General features: G+C 25.0%; 1 protein-coding gene and 3 long non-coding RNA genes across 4 annotated transcripts; 3 read left to right on the top strand and 1 right to left on the bottom strand.

The window, feature by feature from the left end:
• Positions 1–4,082: 4,082 nt before the first annotated feature.
• On the top strand, positions 4,083–4,415 carry LOC141392615 (uncharacterized). The gene is made up of 2 exons (XR_012409798.1): positions 4,083–4,206; positions 4,278–4,415. It is a non-coding gene; the product is annotated as an uncharacterized lncRNA (long non-coding RNA).
• A 6,768-nt stretch (positions 4,416–11,183) lies between these two features.
• LOC141392614 (uncharacterized) lies at positions 11,184–11,485 on the top strand. The gene is made up of 2 exons (XR_012409797.1): positions 11,184–11,305; positions 11,359–11,485. It is a non-coding gene; the product is annotated as an uncharacterized lncRNA (long non-coding RNA).
• A 4,569-nt stretch (positions 11,486–16,054) lies between these two features.
• Positions 16,055–16,484, top strand: LOC141392613 (uncharacterized). Its single transcript, XR_012409796.1, has 2 exons — positions 16,055–16,208; positions 16,262–16,484. It is a non-coding gene; the product is annotated as an uncharacterized lncRNA (long non-coding RNA).
• Positions 16,485–18,451: 1,967 nt separating this feature from the next.
• On the bottom strand, positions 18,452–19,230 carry LOC141393839 (uncharacterized). Its single transcript, XM_073967387.1, has 2 exons — positions 18,889–19,230; positions 18,452–18,829 (listed from the first exon to the last, which is right to left on the bottom strand). The coding sequence occupies exons 1-2, from the start codon at positions 19,190–19,192 to the stop codon at positions 18,543–18,545; spliced, it is 591 nt and encodes a 196-aa protein (XP_073823488.1). The 5' UTR covers positions 19,193–19,230; the 3' UTR covers positions 18,452–18,542.
• Positions 19,231–23,537: the final 4,307 nt, after the last annotated feature.

The following is a 23,537-nucleotide window of genomic DNA, read 5'->3' as shown; positions in this document are numbered from 1 at the left end:
ATTTTGGTGGGGACGTTTCTGTACAACTGGGAACTCGAAGACAAAATCCACAAAACAACTTAAATCGGGTGGTTCCGCTATATGGGCACCATCATTAAATATCATTTATAATCTCAATTATATACAAATAAAATTGAAAATCTTAAAAAAATGTATTTACAAAAAAATTAAAAATAATTATAAAATTAATAAGTTTCAGTGTTCTATTTTTAAATGCACTAAAAACTAGAAAATAAGTATGTAATTAAAAAAATTAAGTAACAGTGTTTTATTTATAAATGCACTTAAAAGTAGAAAATAATTTTGATGATGGAATCTCTCATATAAAACGCTTGCCGTTCAATATTATCACAAGTTTTAATTTAAATGCAAGCGTTTTATTTGAGAGATTCCATCATCAAAATTATTTTCTACTTTTAAGTGCATTTATAAATAAAACACTGTTACTTAATTTTTTTAATTACATATTATTATTATTATTACAGTGTTTTATTTAACTTGCTTCGGTGTGTGTTTAGTTCAAATCTGGTAACTCATTTTTAACACGGTTGCAGTTGACCAATCGAACTAAAACTTTGCACACTTTTCAGATTTGGATGACAATACACGAATATGAAATCAAAACCAATACTGGTCCATTTTTACACTGTTTTACAGTGTTTTATCTAATTTGCTTTTCAAATCTGGTAACTAATTTTTCACACAGTTGCAGTTGACCAATCGAACTTAAAATTTGCACACATTTTAGATTTGGATGACAATACATGAATATGAAATCAAAACCGATATTGGTCCATTCTTACAGTGTTTTTACGGTGTCTAACTTAACCCCCTTTTCAAATATGGTAACTGATTTTTAAGACGGTTGAAGTTGGCCAATCGAAGTAAAACTTTGCACACTTTTCAGATTTAGATGACAATACGTGAATATGAAACCGAAATCAATATGGTTCCGTTTTTTCATATAGCCACCATATAACGGTACCACCCGATTTCCGGTATTTTGCTTTTCAAATCTGGTAACTCATTTTTCACAAAGTTGCAGTTGACCAATCGAACTAAAACTTTGCAAACTTTTCAGATTTGGATGACAATACATGAATATGAAATCAAAACCAGTATTGGTCCATTTTTACAGTGTCGCAGAGTGCTCAATTTTACATGCTTTTCAAATCTGGTAACTCATTTTTAACACAGTTGCAGTTGACCAATCGAATTAAATTTTGCACACATTTCAGATTTGGATGACAATACAGGAATATAAAATTAAAACAAAGATTGGTCCATTTTACAGTGTTTTAACGGTGTTTTATTTAACTTGCATTTCAAATCTGGTAACTCAATTTTGACACAGTTGCAGTTGAGCAATAGAACTGAAACTTTGCACACTTTTCAGATTTTGAGGACAATACATGAATGTGAAACCAAATCCAATATGGGTCGATCTTTTCCTATAGCCCCCATATAGCGGTACCACCCGATTTAGTTCAAATTTAGTAACTTATTTTTAACGCAGTTGCAGTTGACCAATCGAACTGAAACTTTGCACACTTTTCAGATTTGGAAGATAATACATAAATATGGGCCCAATTTTTCCTACAGCCCCCATATAGCGGTACCACCCGATTTCAGGTATTTTGAGGATATTATCTTCATTTTTGCCCGAATTAGCTGTCATTTGGCATTTGGGATTTCCAATGATACAGGCATTTCCCCACCAAAAATTGTGAACATGGGTCCAGGTTTTGGTATAGCCCCCATGTAGCGGTATGGTCTGATTTCAAGTGTTTTAAGGATTTTATCTTCATTTTTAGGCCGAATGGGCTGTAACTTGGCGTTTGAAGTCCCCAATGGCACAGAAACTTCTCCACCAAAAATTGTTGACATAGGTCCAGGTTTTGGTATAGCCCCCATATAATGGTACTACCCGATTTCAAGTTTTTTAGGGATTTTATCTTAATTTTTAGCCAGAATTGACTGTAACTTGGCATTTGGAGTTCCCAATGGTACAGAAACTTCCCCATAAAAAATTATGGACATAAGTCCTGGTTTTGGTATAGCCTTTATATAACGGTACTACACGATTTCAGGCATTTTAAAGTTTTTATCTAAATTTACGGCCAAAATTTACTATAATTTTGTTCTCAGTGGTCAAAATATGTATTTACTAAAAAGTTAAAAATAAAAAATAATTTAAAAAAATTAAGTTTCAGTGTTTTATTTAGAAATGCACTTAAAACTAGAAAATAATTTGTCGCTTAGCCTCAATAAATATATTCTTTCTCATGATGGAATCTCTCAAATTAAACACTTGCCGCTCAATATTGTCACAATTTTTAATTCAAGTGCAAGCGTTTTATTTGAGAGATTCCATCATGAGAAAGAATATATTTATTGAGGCTAAGCGACAAATTATTTTCTAGTTTTAAGCGCATTTCTAAATAAAACACTGAAACTTAATTTTTTTAAATTATTTTTTATTAATTTCTGACCTAAAGCCAAAATAAAAATCAAGAAGTCGAAAAAAATATTTTTTAAAAAATTCACGATTATTGAAAATTTTTGTAAAAACTAACGATTTTTAAAAATCGACGATTATTGAAAAAATGTTTTCCAAAAAATTCACGATTATTGAAAAAATATTTTTAAAAAAAATCCAGAATTATTGAGATTTTTTTTTTTAAATTCACGATTATTAAAAAAATATTTTTTAAAAATTCACGATTATTAAAAAAATATTTTTTTTTAAATTCACGATTATTAAAAAAATATTTTTTAAAAATTCACGATTATTAAAAAAATATTTTTTAAAAAACCCACGATTATTGAAAAATTAGTTTTTAAAAAAATCCACAATTATATAAACAAATATTTATTAAAAAATCCACGATTATTAAAAAAATTTAAAAAAAACCATGATCATTGAAAAAATATTTTTTAAAAAATCTACGACTATTGAAAAACATTTTTTTAGAAATTCACGATTATTGCAATAAAAATTCAAAAAATGCACGATTATTAAAAAAATATTTTTTAAAAATCCACTATTATTAAAAAAAAAATATTTTTAAAAAATCTACGACTATTGAAAAAGTATTTTTTTAGAAATTCACGATTATTGCAATAAAAATTAAAAAAAACGCTATTATTAAAAAAAAATATTTTTTTAAAAAATCCACGATTATCAAAAAAAAATGTTTTTTTAAATCCACGATTATCGAAAAAAATGTTTTTTTTAATCCACGATTATTGAAAATTATTTTTTTAAAAATCCACGATATTTGAAATCGTAGTTTTTAAAAATCCACGATATATGAAATCGTAGTTTTTAAAAAATCCACGATTATTAAAAAAATATTTTTTTAAAAATCCACGATTATTGAAAATAAATATATCCACGATATATGAAATCGTAGTTTTTAAAAATCCACGATTATTAAAAAAATATTTTTTTAAAAATCCACGATTATTAAAAAAATAATTTTTTAAAAATCCACGATTATTAAAAAAATAATTTTTTAAAAATCCACGATTATTAAAAAAATAATTTTTTAAAAATCCACGATTATTAAAAAAATAATTTTTTAAAAATCCACGATTATTAAAAAAATATTTTTTTAAAAATCCACGATAATTGAAAATAAATATATCCACGATATATGAAATCGTAGTTTTTAAAAAATCCACGATTATTAAAAAAAATATTTTTTTTAAAATCCACGATTATTGAAAATATATTTTTTAAGAAATCGACGATTATTGAAATAATATTTTTTAAAAAAATCCACGATTATTGAAAAAAATATTTGTTTTTTAATACCACAATTATTGCAAATAGTACAGTTTTTTAAAAATCCACGATTTTTGAAAAAATATTTAAAAAAAAACCACGATAATGAGCGTGAGACTGGTATTTTTCAGGCAATGTGAGATTTAAAAAAAGTTTCACAATACATACATATTTCTTTTTTGCAAAGGTTTTTACTTTAGAATACAATACCGATATTACCATAAATGAGACATGTGCGGGAATTTATTAATATATGTAAGTGTTTTTTATTCGTTTCTGGGTATTTAATGTTTGCAAAAATACGAATTATTGCAGTATATCCACTAGATTCCCAGCTATACACCTCTGACACAATGAAGGCATTTCTATTATCAATTGTATTATTGGGACTATTGGCAACAATCGCATCTCAGCAGGTAAGTGTGGCTCAATATTTTTACACATTTTGTATTATTTCCTAATCATTCCTTTATTTTATCCATTATAGTGGCAACGGAGAATTTTTACTCCAAGTAGGGCGTATGGCGCATGATTTAGAAGTCATATATTGAGAATATACTTACATGTATCAACATCTTTTTTAATGGAAAGTTGCAGAAAATAAACTAAAGTGACCTATTAATAATATTAATAACGAATTAATAACGAACGGCGTAAGCCTTTTGCAAAAATTGAGAGATCAGTGGACGACATTGATCACGTTACCCACGTTAAATTTAAGGAATCCACAATCAAATCGATATGAATGTCATTCGAAGCTGCCTGATAAGCTTTATGATAGGTGTATCTTTTTTATTTCAGCATCACCTGAATGCCATAATTTCTACGTCTCCTTATACACATATCCTTCCTGACAGACCAATATAATGGCTTAAATGACATTTAGTTGTGAATGTTTTCATAGGTTAGATTATTTCCATTTTTGTTTTAAATATTCGGTATAAGAATCCCGCACCTTGAAGTACCTTTGGTAATATAACTGAATACAACACGAGGAATATTTTTACAGTGTTTTATTTATTGAAAATATTCAACCGAAGTGAGTCACTGAAGTGTGTTAGTTTTCGCTGTATCGCTGCGTGGATGATGTGTAATATTGGATTGTGGTAGTTATTTCTATGAGGTCGATGCCGAGATCGAATGAATCCCCTTTTTCTAGTTGGCTTGTCAGGTATTAGTAGCAAAATGCTGCTAAGAAGCTTTTTACAGGTGTGCCAATATTTCTCAGCATGAGCATGGAAATGCCAACAGGTCCTAGGGATGTAGATGGTTTAGCTCTCCTGATGACAGTGCTGATGTCCTCTGCTGTAAACAGAGAGCTTCTATGTTTAGGTTTCGAACTCTCCATAGGGCTGCTCTTAATGTTTCCTTTTTTGCGTCTTGGCTCCAGTGACACTCATTACTGTGGCCCAGAGCTTGTGTGTAACTGCTTCACAGTTGTCCAGATGATTCGCCAATTTCTCTCTGCCATACTGGTTGACCAGGTTGTTAATTTAGGGACATACTCCTCTCAGACAAAGTGGATCTAAGCAAAGTACCGCTCGGCCAGTGAGTTCGGTACAAAGCAGTCAAAGAGAGAAAAAAGGAATAAGTTGATTTCCCTACGCAAACAGTGAATGGCATGGGAAGGCAGTAATTTGCGCATGTACATACCTGCTGATGGCAACTACAGCATGTGTAGCTGAACAGGATATTGAAGTTGCCGAAAAGCAGATCGTTGGAATTCGGATGGAGAATTTGAGATTTCCGTGGAAGTGCTAAAGTTTGCATTAGGAATAATGTGCTGCCGAAACACTAGTGGACGAAGACAGCAATACATTATCTTTGTGCAGATACATCCGCATCATTGTAAAGCTGGTGCTCCCGAACTGGCTAAGCGGCTAGAAAACGTAACGGCTAGGTTTCGTAAAATACTATCTAGGGTTCCAATAGGTAGCATTAAGCGTGGATTAACTCTTGACTTGAGACTTTGTATTTACTATCAGAGGTTCACTTCTCCAGTTGCACGGATCTTGACGGTGACTTGCAATCGGCAAGCCATAATCAATTCCCCACTGAAGAGGTTCAACAGGTTATAGACAGATCAGCTGGCCTCCCAAAATTTCAGTGGACATTTAACTGTTATCAAGGACAAGAAAAGGTCTTGTTACTCTCTATTTGTACAAGAACTATATTAGCAAACGATTTGGACTCAGGTTTGGTTTGGTTTTAGGACGCACAGGTACCATTGTTGGCAGCTACTCCACTCGGAGACCTTGAGGTCCATTGTGATCATCCTTAAAAGAAGTTGTGTGTAGTGGTTGGTCTATTGCAGATTTTTTTGATGTAAGTGGTTTGATGTGATGAAATGGAGACTTGTGAGAGGTGGCTGCTGGTTATGGATGTGAGTGTGTGGTTGCTGAGGTTGTGGTGAGAGCTGCAGTTTTATGTTCATGTGGTGGTGTGTGGTGATTGGTCTATTATGAAGTGATTTGCGGTGGCTGGTCTATTGCAGATTTGTTGATGTCGAGTGGTTTGATGTGATGAAAAGAAGACTAGTGTAGGTGAGAGGTGGCTGCTGGTTATGGATGTGGGTGTGTGGTTGCAGAGGCTGTGGTAAGAGCTGCAGATATTTTGTGTACATCTGGTGGTGTGTGGTAATTAGTCCATAGGTCTATTTTGAAGTGATGTGTTATGGATATGGGTGTGTGGCTACTGAGGTTGTGATGAAGAGATACAGTTTTTATCTCATATCTACCGAAGAATCGATGTCTCCTCGTGAGTAGCGAGGGGCACCTACATAGTATATGTTCGACCGTCTCTGTTTCTTCTGGGTCTTGACATAGCCTACAGTAGTCTACACTACTGTTGTCCCATCTAGTAGTTAGGGATCTGACCATGCTATGACCGGTAATGAGTCCTACAGTGGTCTTTATCCCCAACTTATTTAGTGGAAGGAGAGAATTGATTCTGTATTGAGAGTAGCTAGGCCAGATTGCCTTGGATACCTTGCAACCAGGTTCCGTTTGCCATCTTTGCCCTGCCTTCTCAAGAAAGAAGCCGCGAAGTTTTCGGATGTAGTAGCACTTTGGTGGTCTTGTAGATGACTCTACTGGTAGGTCAATCGACTGAGAGCCACACCGTGCTAGTTCATCCGCCTCTTCGTTTCCCTCTATATCACTGTGTCCTGGAACCCAGCAAAAAACAGCGATATCACGTACTCCGTTTTTGCAGTCAAGGATAGCTTTTGAATTTATGGTCCACGACTTGAGGGCCTTAAGGGCCGCTTGACTATTGACAAATATAGTCACGGGTCCTTTAAGGCTACTCCCAAGTTCTTTGACCATCTCTACTGCTTTCCTGATTGCAAAAATCTCTGCCTGAAAGACGCTGCAATTATCATTAAGTTTGAAGGATTGTTTAATTGGTGGGTTCTCGCAGTAGACCCCGGCCCCTGTGCCATCCTCCATCAGCCAGACCGCCAAGAGGAGGACTCAGGTTACAAGTCTGACTACATGTAACCGTGGTTCTGCCCATTCTAACCTCTGGTGTAATTTTCTGTGTGCACATCCTAATATTTCTGCGAGACATAGATTATGTTTAAATATGGACTATATCGGTCCACCAACTTCGTGTACCTCCCACACAAAATTTCGGAAAAGTTCAGTTTTTCTTTAAAATATCCTCAATTATTAAAAAAATATTTTTTTAAAAAATTCACGAATATAATTTTTTTTAAATCCACGATTATTGAAAAAAATATTTTCAAAAAATTCACGAATATTAATTTTTTTTTTTAAATCCAAGATTATTGAAAAAAATATTTTTTAAAAAATCCACGATTATTGAAAGAAGTATTTTTTAAAAAATCCACGATTATTGAAAACAATTTTTTTTTTAAAAATCCACAATTATTGAAAAAATATTATTTAAAAAATATTTTTTAAAAATCCAGGATTATTGAGAAAATATTTTTAAAAAATTCACGATTATTGATTTTTTTTTAAAATCCACGATTAGTGAAAAAAAAATATTTTTTACGACTATTAAAAAAATATTTAAAAAAAAATCCACGATTATTAAAAAAATATGCTGCAATGCAAAGAACTAAGAGAACTGATGAGTCCAAGTGGCGTTGGACGAAACTAGTATTCTCTGCCCTTCCCTAAAGTAAATCAATTTTAAACCCACTTTAAAAAAATTGTTGTTTTTAAAATTTTTAAAATTTGAAAACAACAAATCTGTGATTAAGCTGGGTCTTACTTTAAAAATAAAAAGTAAACACACATCACAACAAAACTGCCAAAATGAATCTAAAAAAATATATTTTAAAAAATCCGCAATTATTAAAAAAATATTTTTTAAAAAACCACGATTAGTGAAAAAAAATTTTTTAAAAAATCCACAATTATTAAAAAAATATTTTTTAAAAATCCACATTAGTGAAAAAAAAAATATTTTTTACGATTGTTAAAAAATATTTTTTAGAAATTATTAAAATTATTAAAAAAATATTTTTTAAAAATCCACATTAGTGAAAAAAAATATTTTTTACGATTGTTAAAAAATATTTTTTAAAAAAATCCACGATTATTGAAAAAATATTTTTTAAAAATATCCACGATTATTGAAAAAATATTTTTTAAAAAAATCCACGATTATTGAAAAAATATTTTTTAAAAAAATCCACGATTATTGAAAAAATATTTTTTAAAAAAATCCACGATTATTGAAAAAATATTTTTTAAAAAAATCCACGATTATTGAAAAAATATTTTTTAAAAAAATCCACGATTATTGAAAAAATATTTTTTAAAAAATCCACGATTATTGAAAAAAAAAAAATTAAAAAATCCACGATTATTGAAAAAAAATTTTTTAAAAAAATCCACGATTATTGAAAAAATATTTTAAAAAATCCACGATTATTGAAAAAAAATTTTTAAAAAATCCACGATTATTGAAAAAATTTTTTTTAAAAAATTCACGATTATTGAAAAAAAAAAAATTTAAAAAATCCACGATTATTGAAAAAAAAATTTTTTAAAATCTTCGATTATTGAAAAAATATTTTTTAAAAAATCCACGATTATTGAAAAAATATTTTTTAAAAAATCCACGATTATTGAAAAAATATTTTTAAAAAAATCCACGATTATTGAAAAAATATTTTTTAAAAAATCCACGATTATTGAAAAAATATTTTTTAAAAAATCCACGATTATTGAAAAAATATTTTTTAAAAAATCCACGATTATTGAAAAAATATTTTTAAAAAAAATCCACGATTATTGAAAAAATATTTTATAAAAAAACCAAGATTATTGAAAAAATATTTTTTAAAAAATCCACGATTATTGAAAAAATATTTTTTAAAAATCCAGGATTATTGAGAAAATATTTTTAAAAAATTCACGATTATTGATTTTTTTTTTGTAAATCCACGATTAGTGAAAAAAAAATATTTAAAAAAAAAAAATCCACGATTATAAAGAAATATTTTTTAAAAATTCACGATTATTGATATTTTTTTAATCCACGATTAGTGAAATAAAAATATTTTTTAAAAAAATCCACTATTATTAATATTTTTTTTAAATCCACGATTAGTGAAAAAAAGTATTTTTTAAAAAAATCCACGATTATTAATATTTTTTTTAAATCCACGATTAGTGAAAAAAAATATTTTTTAAAAAAATCCACGATTATTAAAGAAATATTTTTTAAAAATCCGCGATTAGTGAAAAAAATATTTTTATGATTATTAGAAAAATATTTTTTAAAAAAATCCACGATTATTAAAAAAATATTTTTTAAAAAAATACACGGTTTTAAGAAAATATTTTTTAAAAATCCACGATTAGTGAAAAAAAATATTTTATTTATAAAAAAAATCCACGGTTATTGAAAAAATATTTTTTAAAAAAATCCACGATTATTGAAAAAATATTTTTTAAAAAGTCCACGATTACTAAAAAATCTTTTTTTTTTTTAAATCCACTATTAATAATAAAAATATTTTTTAAAAAATCCACGATTATTAAAAAAAATTGTAAAAAAATTCGCAATTATTGAAAAATATTTTTTTTAAATATCCTCAATTATTGAAAACATATTTTTTAAAATATCTTCAATTATTGAAAACATATTTTTTAGAAAATTCACGAATATTGAAAAAATATTTTTTTTAAAAAATCCACGACTATTAAAAAAATATTTTTTAAAAATTCACGATTATTAAAAAAATATTTTTTTTTTTAAATCTACGATTATTAACAAAATATTTGTTAAAAAATCCATGATTATTGAAAAATATTTTTTAAAAAATCCACCATTATTGCAAAAATTACTGAGGATATTTAGTTATCGTCAAAATAAACTGATTTTTAATTAATTCTCTTTCGAGTTGAGCTTATTAGACCTATTATATACATTGAAAAATAAGGAGTCTACCGAAGTCCCACGCTTTCAACCAGTACGCTACGTTTCCCGTATGGTTAAGCCGATCTTCAGGCGGATATGATGTTGTTTGGGGCAGACGAAGGCAAAGCTTGGGAACTAGTATATATATCGCACTTCATTAGGTAAATGCATATGCGAAATTATTCCAGTTTAATTGAAACTCCAAACTTTTACTATAGTCAATTAAACTGACATATTTTGGCTAAACCTTAAAGAATACTGAAAATCGGAGGGTATCGTCCTATGAGGGCTATATCAAAACTTCTAATTAATTCACTGCACGAATGTTTATACATCCAACGGAGACTAAATACCAAATTTTAGCCATCTTATGGTGGTTCAGCTGGTATGAACCCACCTCAAGTTTGTGACGAAGATTGAAAGGAAATATACCTTGACCTGTTCCTTCATTTTTTAAAATGGTAAAAGTGGAAAAATTTTTGAACTGCTCTTATATCAATTGTATGTATTCTGAAATAGGGGAACGTTTTTTTGTTTTGAGTAAAAAGTGATACAACTTGAAGATTCTTGCATGTAAAGGAACAAAGCTCCTATTTCTTCAAAAGGAACTTCCTATCACCTACAAGTCGACCTCAATTCCAGGAGGTGACAACATCGATATATTTAAAGGCCGTAAGTCCGTATTCGACCAATTCGAAACCGCGACCAGTTGTCGTGAAGAGGATAAGGTCTTCTGCCAATAGATAATTCATCGGTCAGTTTTGTATGTTCCGGTGAAGATGAAGAATAGTGGAGAATAGAGCACCACTGAAGAGACTAAAATCTCTTTAGTCAATGCAACTTCACTGCAACCTGCGAAGGCAACGAATATTGCAAAAATGTCCAACCCCTATTTAAATTGTAAATAATCACCTGAAGGTGAAAATTTTTTTGAAATTTATTTTATGACATGTATCGGAATTAATTAGTATAACCAAATATATATTGAGGCTGTACTTCGAATTCGCATGCTTCAATTAATTTCAGTACTTCAGTAACACTTACACCATGAAGAGCTTTTTGGTAACCACTTTTTTATTGGCTCTACTTTCGGCAGGATCCCAAAATAATGATGTAAGTAGCATTAGAATTTGAAAGAATTGATACTGCAATCTTTTAATGTAAAGAATAAATTTTTTATTCCTCCCTATTATAGACCTGGTAAATAGGATGGCTTACTATCAACGAGATGTGGGTAGGATATCATTGAAAACACTAATTAAATAAATTTAATAAATCTGTTAGACCAATCAATGATAATGGATTTTTATACCACCAACTAAGACTAAATGCCAAATTTCAGCCATTTCGTTGGGATATTGAGGCCACAATCTTCAAAATACCGAAAATCGGGAGATACTGTTTAATGGGGGCTAAATAAAGACGTTGACCTATATTCTGGTAGAAAATTGTATTTCCCTAACGAAGACCAAATACCAAATTTCAGTGAGTGGGGTAGTGAGACCACAACTTTCAATACCGAAAATAGGGATACCCCTATATTTACAAATTTCTGGCAGAAAGTTTTATAAAGCTATCCTAAGATATAGAGGCAACAACCTTCAAAATACCGAAGAAACCACCGTTGAAAAAATCCACGATTATTGAAAAAATGTTTTTTAAAAAAATCAACGATTATTGAAAAAATTTTCAAAAATTCACAATTATTGAATAAAAATTTAAAAAATTCACAATTATTGAATAAAAATTTAAAAAATTCACAATTATTGAAAAAAAATTTCAAAAATTCACAATTATTGAAAAAAAAAATGAAAAGTTCATAATTGTTGAAAAAATATTTTTTTAAAAAATCCACGATGGTTAAAAAAATATTTTTTTAAAAAATCCACGATTGTTAAAAAAATATTTTTTTAAAAAATCCACGATTGTTAAAAAAATATTTTTTTTAAGAAATGCACGATTATTGAATTTTTTTTTTAAAAAATCCACGATTACTGAAAAAATATTTTTTTAAGAAATCCACGATTATTGATTTTTTTTTAAAAAAATCCACTATTATTGAAAGATTTTTTTTAAAAAATCCACGATTATTGCAAAAATATTTTTTAAAAAATCCACAATTATTAAAAAAAAATATTTTTTAAAAACATCCACGGTTATTGAAAAATATTTTTTAACAAATCCACGATTATTGAAAAAATATTTTTTAACAAATCCACGATTATTGAAAAAATATTTTTTTTAAAAATCCACGTTTATTGAACTAATAGTTTTTAAAAAAGCCACGATTATTGAAAAATATTTTCTAAAAAATCCACGATTATTGAAAAAAGATTTTTTTAAAAATCCATGATTACTGAAAAAATATTTTTTTAAATATCCACGATTATCGAAAAATTTAACTTTTCAAAAATTCACAATAATTAATTAAATTAAAAAACACGATTATTGAAAAAATATTTTTTTAAAAATCCACGATTATTGAAAAAATATTTTTTAAAAATCCACGATTATTGAAAAAATATTTTTTAAAAAATCCACGATTATTGAAAAAATATTTTTTAAAACATCTACGATTATTGAAAAAATATTTTTTAAAAATCCACGATTATTGAAAAAATATTTTTTAAAAAATCCACGATTATTGAAAAAATATTTTTTAAAAAATCCACGATTATTGAAAAAATATTTTTTAAAAAATCCACGATTATTGAAAAAATATTTTTTAAAAAATCCACGATTATTGAAAATATATTTTTTAAAAAATCCACGATTATATTGAAAAAATATTTTTTAAAAAATCTACGATTATTGAAAAAAATATTTTTTTTTAAAATCCACGATTATTGAAAAAATATTTTTTAAAAAATCCAAGATTATTGAAAAAATATTTTTTAAAAAAATCCACGATTATTGAACAAATATTTTTACAAAATCCACGATTATTGAAAAAATATTTTTTTTAAAAAATCCACGATTATTGCAAAAATATTTTTTAAAAAATCCACGATTATTGCAAAAATATTTTTTAAAAAATCCACGATTATTAAAAAAAAATATTTTTTAAAAAAAATCCACGATTATTGAAAAATATTTTTTAACAAATCCACGATTATTGAAAAAATATTTTTTTTTAAAAATCCACGTTTATTGAACAAATAGTTTTTAAAAAAGCCACGATTATTGAAAAAATATTTTCTAGAAAATCCACGATTATTGAGAAAAGATTTTTTTAAAAATACATGATTATTGAAAAAATATTTTTTTAACTATCCACGGTTATCGAAAAATTTAACTTTTCAAAAAATTAAAAAACACGATTATTGAAAAAATATTTTTTAAAAAATCCACGAGTATTGAAAAAAAATTAAAACTCACAATTATTGAAAAAAATATTTTTTTAAAAATCCACGATTATTGAAAATTTTTTTTTTTAAAAATCCACGATTATTGAAAAAATATTTTTAAAAATCCACGATTATTGAAAAAATAGTTTTTAAAAATTCCACCACGATTATTGAAAATTTTATTGAAAAAGTATTTTTAAAAAATTCACGATTATTATTTTTTTAAATGCACGATTATTGAAAAAATATTTTTTTAAGAAATCCACTGCAATTTTTTAAAAAAAACCACGAAACTTTTTTTTTAAAAAAAATCCAATATTGGCGAAAAATGTTTCTTTTCAGAAATCCACAATAATTGAAAAAAATTTAAAAAACACGATTATTGAAAAATATTTTTTAAAAAATCCACGATTATTGAAAAAATATTTTTTTCAAAAAATCTAGGATTATTAAAAAAATATTTTTTAAAAAATCCACGATTATTGAAAAAATATTTTTTTCAAAAAATCTAGGATTATTAAAAAAATATTTTTTAAAAAATCCACGATTATTGAAAAACATTTTTTAAAAAAACCTACGATTATTGAAAAAATATTTTTTAAAAAATTCACGATTAGGGATTTTTTTTTAAATGCACGATTATTAAAGAAATATTTGTTAAAACTCCACGATTATTGGAAAAATATTGTTTTAAAGTCCAAGTTTATAAAAAAAATATTTTTTAAATAATTCACGATTAGTGAAAAAAATATTTTTTAAAAAATCCACGTTTATTGATAAAATATTTTTTAAAAAATCCATGATTATTGAAAAACATTTTTTAAAAAATCCACGATTATTGAATTTTGTTTTTAAAATCCACTATAATTCAAAAATATTTTTTAAAAAATCCACGACTAGCGCAAACATATTTTTTAAAAAATCCACGATTATTGAAAAAAATATTTTTTAAAAAATCAACGATTATTGAAAAAAATTGTTAAAGAATCCAAGATTATTAAAAAAAATATTTAAAAACAAAATTACTATTATTAAAAAAATATTTAAAAACAAATTTACGATTATTAAAAAATATTTTTTAAAAAATCCACTATTATTGAACATTTTAAAAAATCAACGATATTGAAAAAATATTTTTTAAAAATTCCACGATTATTGAAAAATATTTTTTAAAAATTCCACGATTATTGAAAAATATTTTTTAAAAATTCCACGATTATTGAAAAAAATATTTATTAAAAATCCACGATTATTGAAAAAATATTTTTTAAAAAATCCACGAGTATTGAAAAAAAATTAAAACTCACAATTGAAAAAATAATTTTTAAAAAATCCATGATTATTGAAAAAATAGTTTTTAAAAAATCCACGAGTATTGAAAAAATTTAAAAACTCACAATTATTGAAAAAATAATTTTTAAAAAATCCACGAGTATTGAAAAAATTTAAAAACTCACAATTATTGAAAAAATAATTTTTAAAATATCCACGAGTATTGAAAAAATTTAAAAACTCACAATTATTGAAAAAATAATTTTTAAAAAATCCACGAGTATTGAAAAAATAATTTTTAAAAAATCCACGAGTATTGAAAAAATAATTTTTAAAAAATCCACGAGTATTGAAAAAATTTAAAAACTCACAATTATTGATAAAATAATTTTTAAAAAATCCACGATTATTGAAAAAATATTTTTTAAAACATCCACGATTATTGAAAAAATAATTTTTAAAAAATCCACGATTATTGAAAAAATAGTTTTTAAAAAATCCACGATTATTGAAAAAATAATTTTTAAAAAATCCACGATTATTGAAAAAATAATTTTTAAAAAATCCACGATTATTGAAAAAATAATTTTTAAAAAATCCACGATTATTGAAAAAATAATTTTTAAAAAATCCACGATTATTGAAAAAATATTTTTTAAAAAATCCACGATTATTGAAAAAATATTTTTTAAAAAATCCACGATTATTGAAAAAATATTTTTTAAAAAATCCACGATTATTGAAAAAATATTTTTTAAAAAATCCACGATTATTGAAAAAATATTTAAAAACAAATTTATGATTATTGAAAAAATATTTTTTAAAAAATCCACGATTATTGAAAAAAACATTTTTTAAAAAAATCCACGGTTATCAAAAAAATATTTATAAAAAAATTATGAATGTTGAAAAATGTGTTTAAAAAATCCACAATAACTGAAGATACATTGTAATATTGTATTGAAATATGGAAAGAACCAGCCATTCTTTCAGAAACGGTCCATAGAAGCACCCTTTATTTTAGAAAGGGTCCATAGAAGCACCTTTTCTTTTAGAAAGGGTCCGCCCCTTTTTTCAAATCTCTCTACTCCGCCCAAGAAATTTCGGTACATTTACTACAACAAACCCCTGTTCGGCATATTTGACAAATGTTCTGTATCTAGCCATCTGAGTAGATATGCAATATAAACTTTAAACACGTACAAATATTTTTGAAATTATTGTCAAGGCATGTATCGGAATTAATTAGTATAAACAGCTACATAATTTGAGCGCATTTCTAATACGAACTTTTCAATTACTGTCTGTACTTCAATAACATTTACACCATGAAGTTCTTTCTGGTAACCACTTTCTTAATGGGACTATTGTCGGCGAGTACAGTTTTGGCAGCTGATGTAAGTAACTTCAACTTTTCATAGAATTGCCACTACAAACTTTTGATATAAAGAAATATAATTTTATTCCTCCCGTTTGGCTAGTATAGACCTGGTGAGTAGGAGGTCGGTCTTGTTATGTGCGAGAAGTGAGGAGGATATTATTTTTAAAAATAAAGTTAAGGTGTGTCGGACCAATCAATGATAGCGAATTTCATTATAAATAACAGATTGATGAATGACAGTTTATAGCATCCTTTATTTCTTATAAATAAACATTATATATCAGTCTCCAAATATCTCCATATATATAGTCAAAATTGGTTATAATAAAATACGTTGAACATTAACAAGCAGGTTCATTATTGGATTTTTCATAATGGATTTTTTAAAATATATTTTTTCTATAATCTTGGATTTTTTAAAAAATATTTTTTCAATAATCGTGGATTTTTTTTAAAAATATTTTTTCAATAATCTTGGATTTTTTAATAATCGTAGGTTTTAATAAAAAAAATATTTTTTCAATATTCGTGGATATTTAAAAAAATATTTTTTTTAATAATCGTGGATATTTAAAAAAATATTTTTTTTAATAATCTTGGATTTAAAAAAAAATATTTTTCTCAATAATCGTGGATTTTTAAAAAATATTTTTTTAATAATCGTGTTTTTATTTATAAAATATTTTTTTCAATAATCATGGATGTTTTAAAAAATATTTCTCAATAATCGTGGATTTTTTAAAAAATATTTTTTCACTAATCGTGGATTTTTTAAAAAATATTTTTTCAATAAACATAGATTTTTTAAAAAAATATTTTTTCAATAAACATAGATTTTTTTAAAAAATATTTTTTTGAATAATCGTGAATTTTTTAAAAAATATTTTTTCAATAATCGTGGATTTTTTAAAAAAATATTTTTTCAATAATCGTGGATTTTTTAAAAAATATATTTTCAATAATCGTGGATTTTTTAAAAAATATATTTTCAATAATCGTGGATTTTTAAAAATATTTTTTCAATAATCCCGGATTTTTTAAAATAATTTTTTCAATAATCGTGAATTTTTTAAAAAATATTTTTTCAATCGTGGATTTTTTAAAAAATATTTTTTCAATAATCGTGGATTTTAAAAAAAAATATTTTTTCAATAAACATAGATTTTTTAAAAAATATTTTTTCAATAAACATAGATTTTTTAAAAAATATTTTTTCAATAAACATAGATTTTTTAAAAAATATTTTTGTGAATAATCGTGAATTTTTTAAAAAATATTTTTGTGAATAATCGTGAATTTTTTAAAAAATATTTTTTTGAATAATCGTGAATTTTATAAAAAAATTTTTTTGAATAATCGTGGATTTTTAAAAAAATATTTTTTCAATAATCATGGTTTTTTTAAAAAATATTTTTTCAATAATCGTGGATTTTTTAAAAAAATTTTTTTTCAATAATCGTGGATTTTTTAAAAAATATATTTTCAATACTCGTGGATTTTTTAAAATAATTTTTCAATAATCGTGGATTTTTAAAAATATTTGTTCAATAATGGTGGATTTTTTAAAAAAATATTTTTTCAATAATGGTGGATTTTTTAAAAAAATATTTTTTTTAGTAATCGCGGATTTTTAAAAAAATACTTTTTCATTAACCGTGGATTTTTTAAAAAATATTTTTTCAATAATCGTGGATTTTTTAAAAAATGTTTTTTCAATAATCGTGGATTTTTTAAAAAATGTTTTTTCAATAATCGTGAATTTTTTAAAAAAATATTTTTTTAGTAATCGCGGATTTTTAAAAAAATACTTTTTCATTAACCGTGGATTTTTTAATAATTTTTTTTTAAATAGTCGTGGATTTTTTAAAAAATATTTTTTCAATACTCGTGCATTTTTTAAAAAAATATTTTTTCAATAATCGTGAATTTTTAAAAAAATATTTTTTCAATAATCGTGAATTTTTAAAAAAATATTTTTTCAATAATCCTGGATTTTTTAAAAATATTTTTTCAATAATCTTGAATTTTAAAAAATATTTTTTTAACAATCGTGGATTTTTTAAAAAATATTTTTTCAACAATCGTTGATTTTTCAAAAATAATTTTCCAACAATCGTGGATTTTTTAAAAATATTTTTCCAACAATCGTGGATTTTTTAAAAATATTTTTCAATAATGGTAATTTTGAATATAAATTTTAAAATATTTTCATAAAATTAAATGTGAAAAAATTATATCAACAAATCTCATTGTCCATGGAGTTCATTATAACCTCGTTTGACTGTATGCTAAACTACAAAAATTATATAAGAAGTTTAAAAAAGTTTAAAATATATATGTTTTAAATCACTTAATTTCTATGGCCCCTTTTGAGGAGTCCCAAAAGATGTGACACAAACGATTTAGTTCTGGAAGAGCTGGGTCTCTGTGGCATCTCCTCCGTTTCATCCTCATTGATGCGTGCCTCACCGAATTTATTGTTTGGAGAAGGTATTTCCACCACAACCGAGGAGGACACGGGATCAACATCTTGACTTATAATCTGCGAGGTTCTTTGAGACTTTGGATAACTTTCCAATTCCACTGAAGCTACTTTACGTTTTGTATTCTTTTCCGGATTGGAAAGCAACTCTTGACCTAGAATTTTAAAACCTTTTAATAGGGATTTTTTTAAATGTGAAAAATTCAAATCTTACCAAAACTTTCCAATATATCATCGGTTAGCAGCAGTAATGAAGAACTTTCTTCCTGCGGTATACCAATAAAGAACCCATCCAATTTGACACGATAGTTCTCGGAACCTTTCTGCCTTTGATCATAATGCAGATCATAATTATCCTGAGGCGATAATAGTGCACTCAGGGCCATTATTTCATTAAAATTTAAATTCGAATCTTCATTTGTGTCCTGCTTCAATGCGGGTTTGCTGCACACCAAATGTCCACTCCAGCCAAAGGTAAGTAAGGAGAACACAAATAAGCGATTATGAAATTTACACATTTTCCTTGGTTTTCCTCCGTTAATTTCAGCACAAGAATTTCAGCTAAGAACCTTCTTGTTAAGCCACAAGTTATGTAATAATTTCTTGTTTGATCTGCACCCAACCATGAAGCCATATTTGAGAGAGTGGCTTTTTGTTTTATTTTGCATTACGAGATGGCCGAACAAGACCTGTTCCTGGTAGGAGACTGCAAGTATTCTGTTAAACCTATTTGTCTTATTGTTTTTTCTTAGAGACAGTGGGACAGGGTTATGGCGGGTTAACAGAGATTTTAAAAACTAAATTGACTAAATATTTTTTCAACAATCGTGGATTTTTTAAAAAATATTTTTTCAACAATCGTGGATTTTTTAAAAAATATTTTTTCAACAATCGTGGATTTTTTAAAAAATATTTTTTCAACAATCGTGGATTTTTAAAAAAAAAATATTTTTTCAACAATCGTGAATTTTTTAAAAAAAAATATTTTTTCAACAATCGTGGATTTTTTAAAAAATATTTTTTCAACAATCGTGGATTTTTTAAAAAATATTTTTTCATTAATCGTGGATTTTTTAAAAATATTTTTTCAATAATCGTGGATTTTTTAAAGAACATTTTTTCAACAATCGTGGATTTTTTAAAAAATATTTTTTCAACAATCGTGGATTTTTTAAAAAATATTTTTTCAACAATCGTGGATTTTTTAAAAAATATTTTTTCAACAATCGTGGATTTTTAAAAAATATTTTTTCAACAATCGTGGATTTTTTAAATAATATTTGTTCAACAATCGTGGATTTTTTAAATAATATTTTTTCAACAATCGTGGATTTTTTCAACAATCATGGATTCTTTAAAAAATATTTTTTCAACACTCGTGGATTCTTTAAAAAATATTTTTTCAACAATCGTGTTTTTTTAAAAAATATTTTTTCAACAATCGTGGATTTTTTAAAAAATATTTTTTCAACAATCGTGGATTTTTTAAAAAATATTTTTTCAACAATCGTGGATTTTTTAAAAAATATTCTTTCAACAATTGTGGATTTTTTAAAAAATATTTTTTCAACAATCGTGGATTTTTTAAAAAATATTTTTTCAACAATCGTGGATTTTTTAAAAAATATTTTTTCAACAATCGTGGATTTTTTAAAAAATATTTTTTCAACAATCGTGGATTTTTTAAAAAATATTTTTTCAACAATCGTGGATTTTTTAAAAAATATTTTTTCAACAATCGTGGATTTTTTAAAAAATATTTTTTCAACAATCGTGGATTTTTTAAAAAATATTCTTTCAACAATTGTGGATTTTTTAAATAATATTTTTTCAACAATCGTGGATTTTTTAAAAAATATTCTTTCAACAATTGTGGATATTTTAAAAAATATTTTTTCAACAATCGTGGATTTTTTAAAAAATATTTTTTCAACGATCGTGGATTTGTTAAAAAATAATTTTTCAACAATTGTGGATTTTTTAAAAAAAAATTTTTTCAACAATCGTGGATTTTTTAAAAAATATTTTTTCAACAATCGTGGATTTTTTAAAAAATATTTTTTTAAACAATCGTGGATTTTTTAAAAAATATTTTTTCAGCAATCGTGGATTTTTTAAATAATATTTTTTTAAACAATCGTGGATTTTTTAAAAAATATTTTTTCAACAATCGTGGATTTTTTAAAAAATATTTTTCAACAATCGTGGGTTTTTTAAAAAAATATTTTTTCAACGATCGTGGATTTTTTAAAAAAATATTTTTTCAACAATCGTGTATTTTTTAAAAATAATTTTTCAACAACCGTGGATTTTTTAAAAAATATTTTTCAACAATCGTCGTTTTTTTTTTTAAATATTTTTACAACAATCGTGGATTTTTTAAAAAATATTTTTACAACAATCGTGGATTGTTTAAAAAATATTTTTTCAACAATCGTGGATTTTTTAAAAAATATTTTTTCAACAATCGTGGATTTTTTAAAAAATATTTTTTCAACAATCGTGGATTTTTTAAAAAATATTTTTTCAAAAATCGTGGATTTTTTAAAAAATATTTTTTCAACAATCGTGGATTTTTTAAAAAATATTTTTTCAACAATCGTGGATTTTTCAAAAAATATTTTTTTAAACAATCGTGGATTTTTTAAAAAATATTTTTTCAGCAATCGTGGATTTTTTAAATAATATTTTTTTAAACAATCGTGGATTTTTTAAAAAATATTTTTTCAACAATCGTGGATTTTTTAAAAAATATTTTTCAACAATCGTGGGTTTTTTAAAAAAATATTTTTTCAACGATCGTGGATTTTTTAAAAAAATATTTTTTCAACAATCGTGGATTTTTTAAAAATATTTTTTCAACAACCGTGGATTTTTTAAAAAATCTTTTTTCAACGATCGTGGATTTTTTAAAAAATATTTTTCAACAATCGTCGTTTTTTTTTTGTATATTTTTTCAACAATCGTGGATTTTTTAAAATATTTTTTCAACAATCGTGGATTTTTTAAAAAATATTTTTTCAACAATCGTGGATTTTTTAAAAAATATTTTTCAACAATCGTGGGTTTTTTAAAAAATCTTTTTTCAACGATCGTGGATTTTTTAAAAAAATATTTTTTCAACAATCGTGGATTTTTTAAAAATATTTTTTCAACAATCGTGGATTTTTTAAAAATATTTATCAACAATCGTGGATTTTTTAAAAAATATTTTTTCAACGATCGTGGATTTTTTAAAAAAATATTTTTTCAACAATCGTGGATTTTTTAAAAATATTTTTCAACAATCGTGGATTTTTTAAAAAATATTTTTTCAATAATCGTGGATTTTTTAAAAAATATTTTTTCAATAATCGTGGATTTTTTAAAAAATATTTTTTCAATAATCGTGGATTTTTTAAAAAATATTTTTTCAATAATCGTGGATTTTTTAAAAAATATTTTTTCAATAATCGTGGATTTTTTAAAAAATATTTTTTCAACAATCGTGGATTTTTAAAAAAATATTTTTTCAATAATCGTGGATTTTTTAAAAAATATTTTTTCAATAATCGTGGATTTTTTAAAAAATATTTTTTCAATAATCGTGGATTTTTTAAAAAATATTTTTTTAATAATCGTGGATTTTTTAAAAAATATTATTTCAATAATCGTGGATTTTTAAAAAAATATTTTTTTCAATAATCGTGGATTTTTTAAAAAATATTTTTTCAATAATCGTGGATTTTTAAAAAAATATTTTTTCAATAATCGTGGATTTTTAAAAAAATATTTTTTCAATAATCGTGGATTTTTAAAAAAATATTTTTTCCATAATCGTGGATTTTTAAAAAAATATTTTTTCAATAATCGTGGATTTTTTAAAAAATATTTTTTCAATAATCGTGGATTTTTAAAAAAATATTTTTTCAATAATCGTGGATTTTTTAAAAAATATTTTTTTTTCAATAATCGTGGATTTTTTAAAAAATATTTTTTCAATAATCGTGGATTTTTAAAAAAATATTTTTTCAATAATCGTGGATTTTTTAAAAAATATTTTTTCAATAATCGTGGATTTTTTAAAAAATATTTTTTCAATAATCGTGGATTTTTTAAAAAATATTTTTTCAATAATCGTGGATTTTTTAAAAAATATTTTTTCAATAATCGTGGATTTTTTAAAAAATATTTTTTCAACAATCGTGGATTTTTAAAAAAAAATATTTTTTGGCCCTAAAATATTTACATAATTTATTTATTATTATTTTTCTTTTGATTCCGACCTTCACCATAACCCCATTCCACTGTATATTCTTGCGAATGTGTTCGTGTGCATCTTGGTGCCAGAGAAAGATGATCATCCTACCTGGTGATTATGTAACATCTTCTAATGGCAGACTGGTTTCATTCTGCTGTTTGGTTGTGCAGGTTTCTTCCTGGAGAAGAAGAAGGCGGTAAATTATCTGTTTTGTTCTGTTGATAGCTGTGTGGGGGCATTGGTTGCACTTCATGGCGTTTAAGTGAGTTTCGGATTTTTTTTTGTTCCTTAACCAACTTGTTGTTGTCATGTTTTGTGGTCAGTTCTGTTTTAGCTGGTTGGGGAGCAGATGTAAAATTTTCTTGTTTTTGTTGTCAGTACCAAAAGACTTCCGCATTTTTGTGGGTAATCTTCAAATCAATACTTTGGGCTACAAAGAACAAAATGTTAAGACGGTAAAAAATGTGGATAAGTGGAAAGTTTTGCAGAATTCTTGCAGAGAAATATATCAAACTTTAGGATATGGAGGACAAATGGGACAATTTTTTCCTATAGAAATAACAACACTGTATTCCTTAAAGTCTTTCGTGAAATTTTGGTCAAAATATCATAATTATGTTTTA

This window comes from Musca autumnalis, unplaced genomic scaffold (genome assembly GCF_047663935.1).
Source record: "Musca autumnalis isolate F117 unplaced genomic scaffold, ASM4766393v1 scaffold_2, whole genome shotgun sequence".
Classification (NCBI taxonomy): domain Eukaryota; kingdom Metazoa; phylum Arthropoda; class Insecta; order Diptera; family Muscidae; genus Musca; species Musca autumnalis.
Note: the sequence above shows the minus strand (reverse complement) of the source record. Positions and strands in the feature narration are given on the sequence as shown.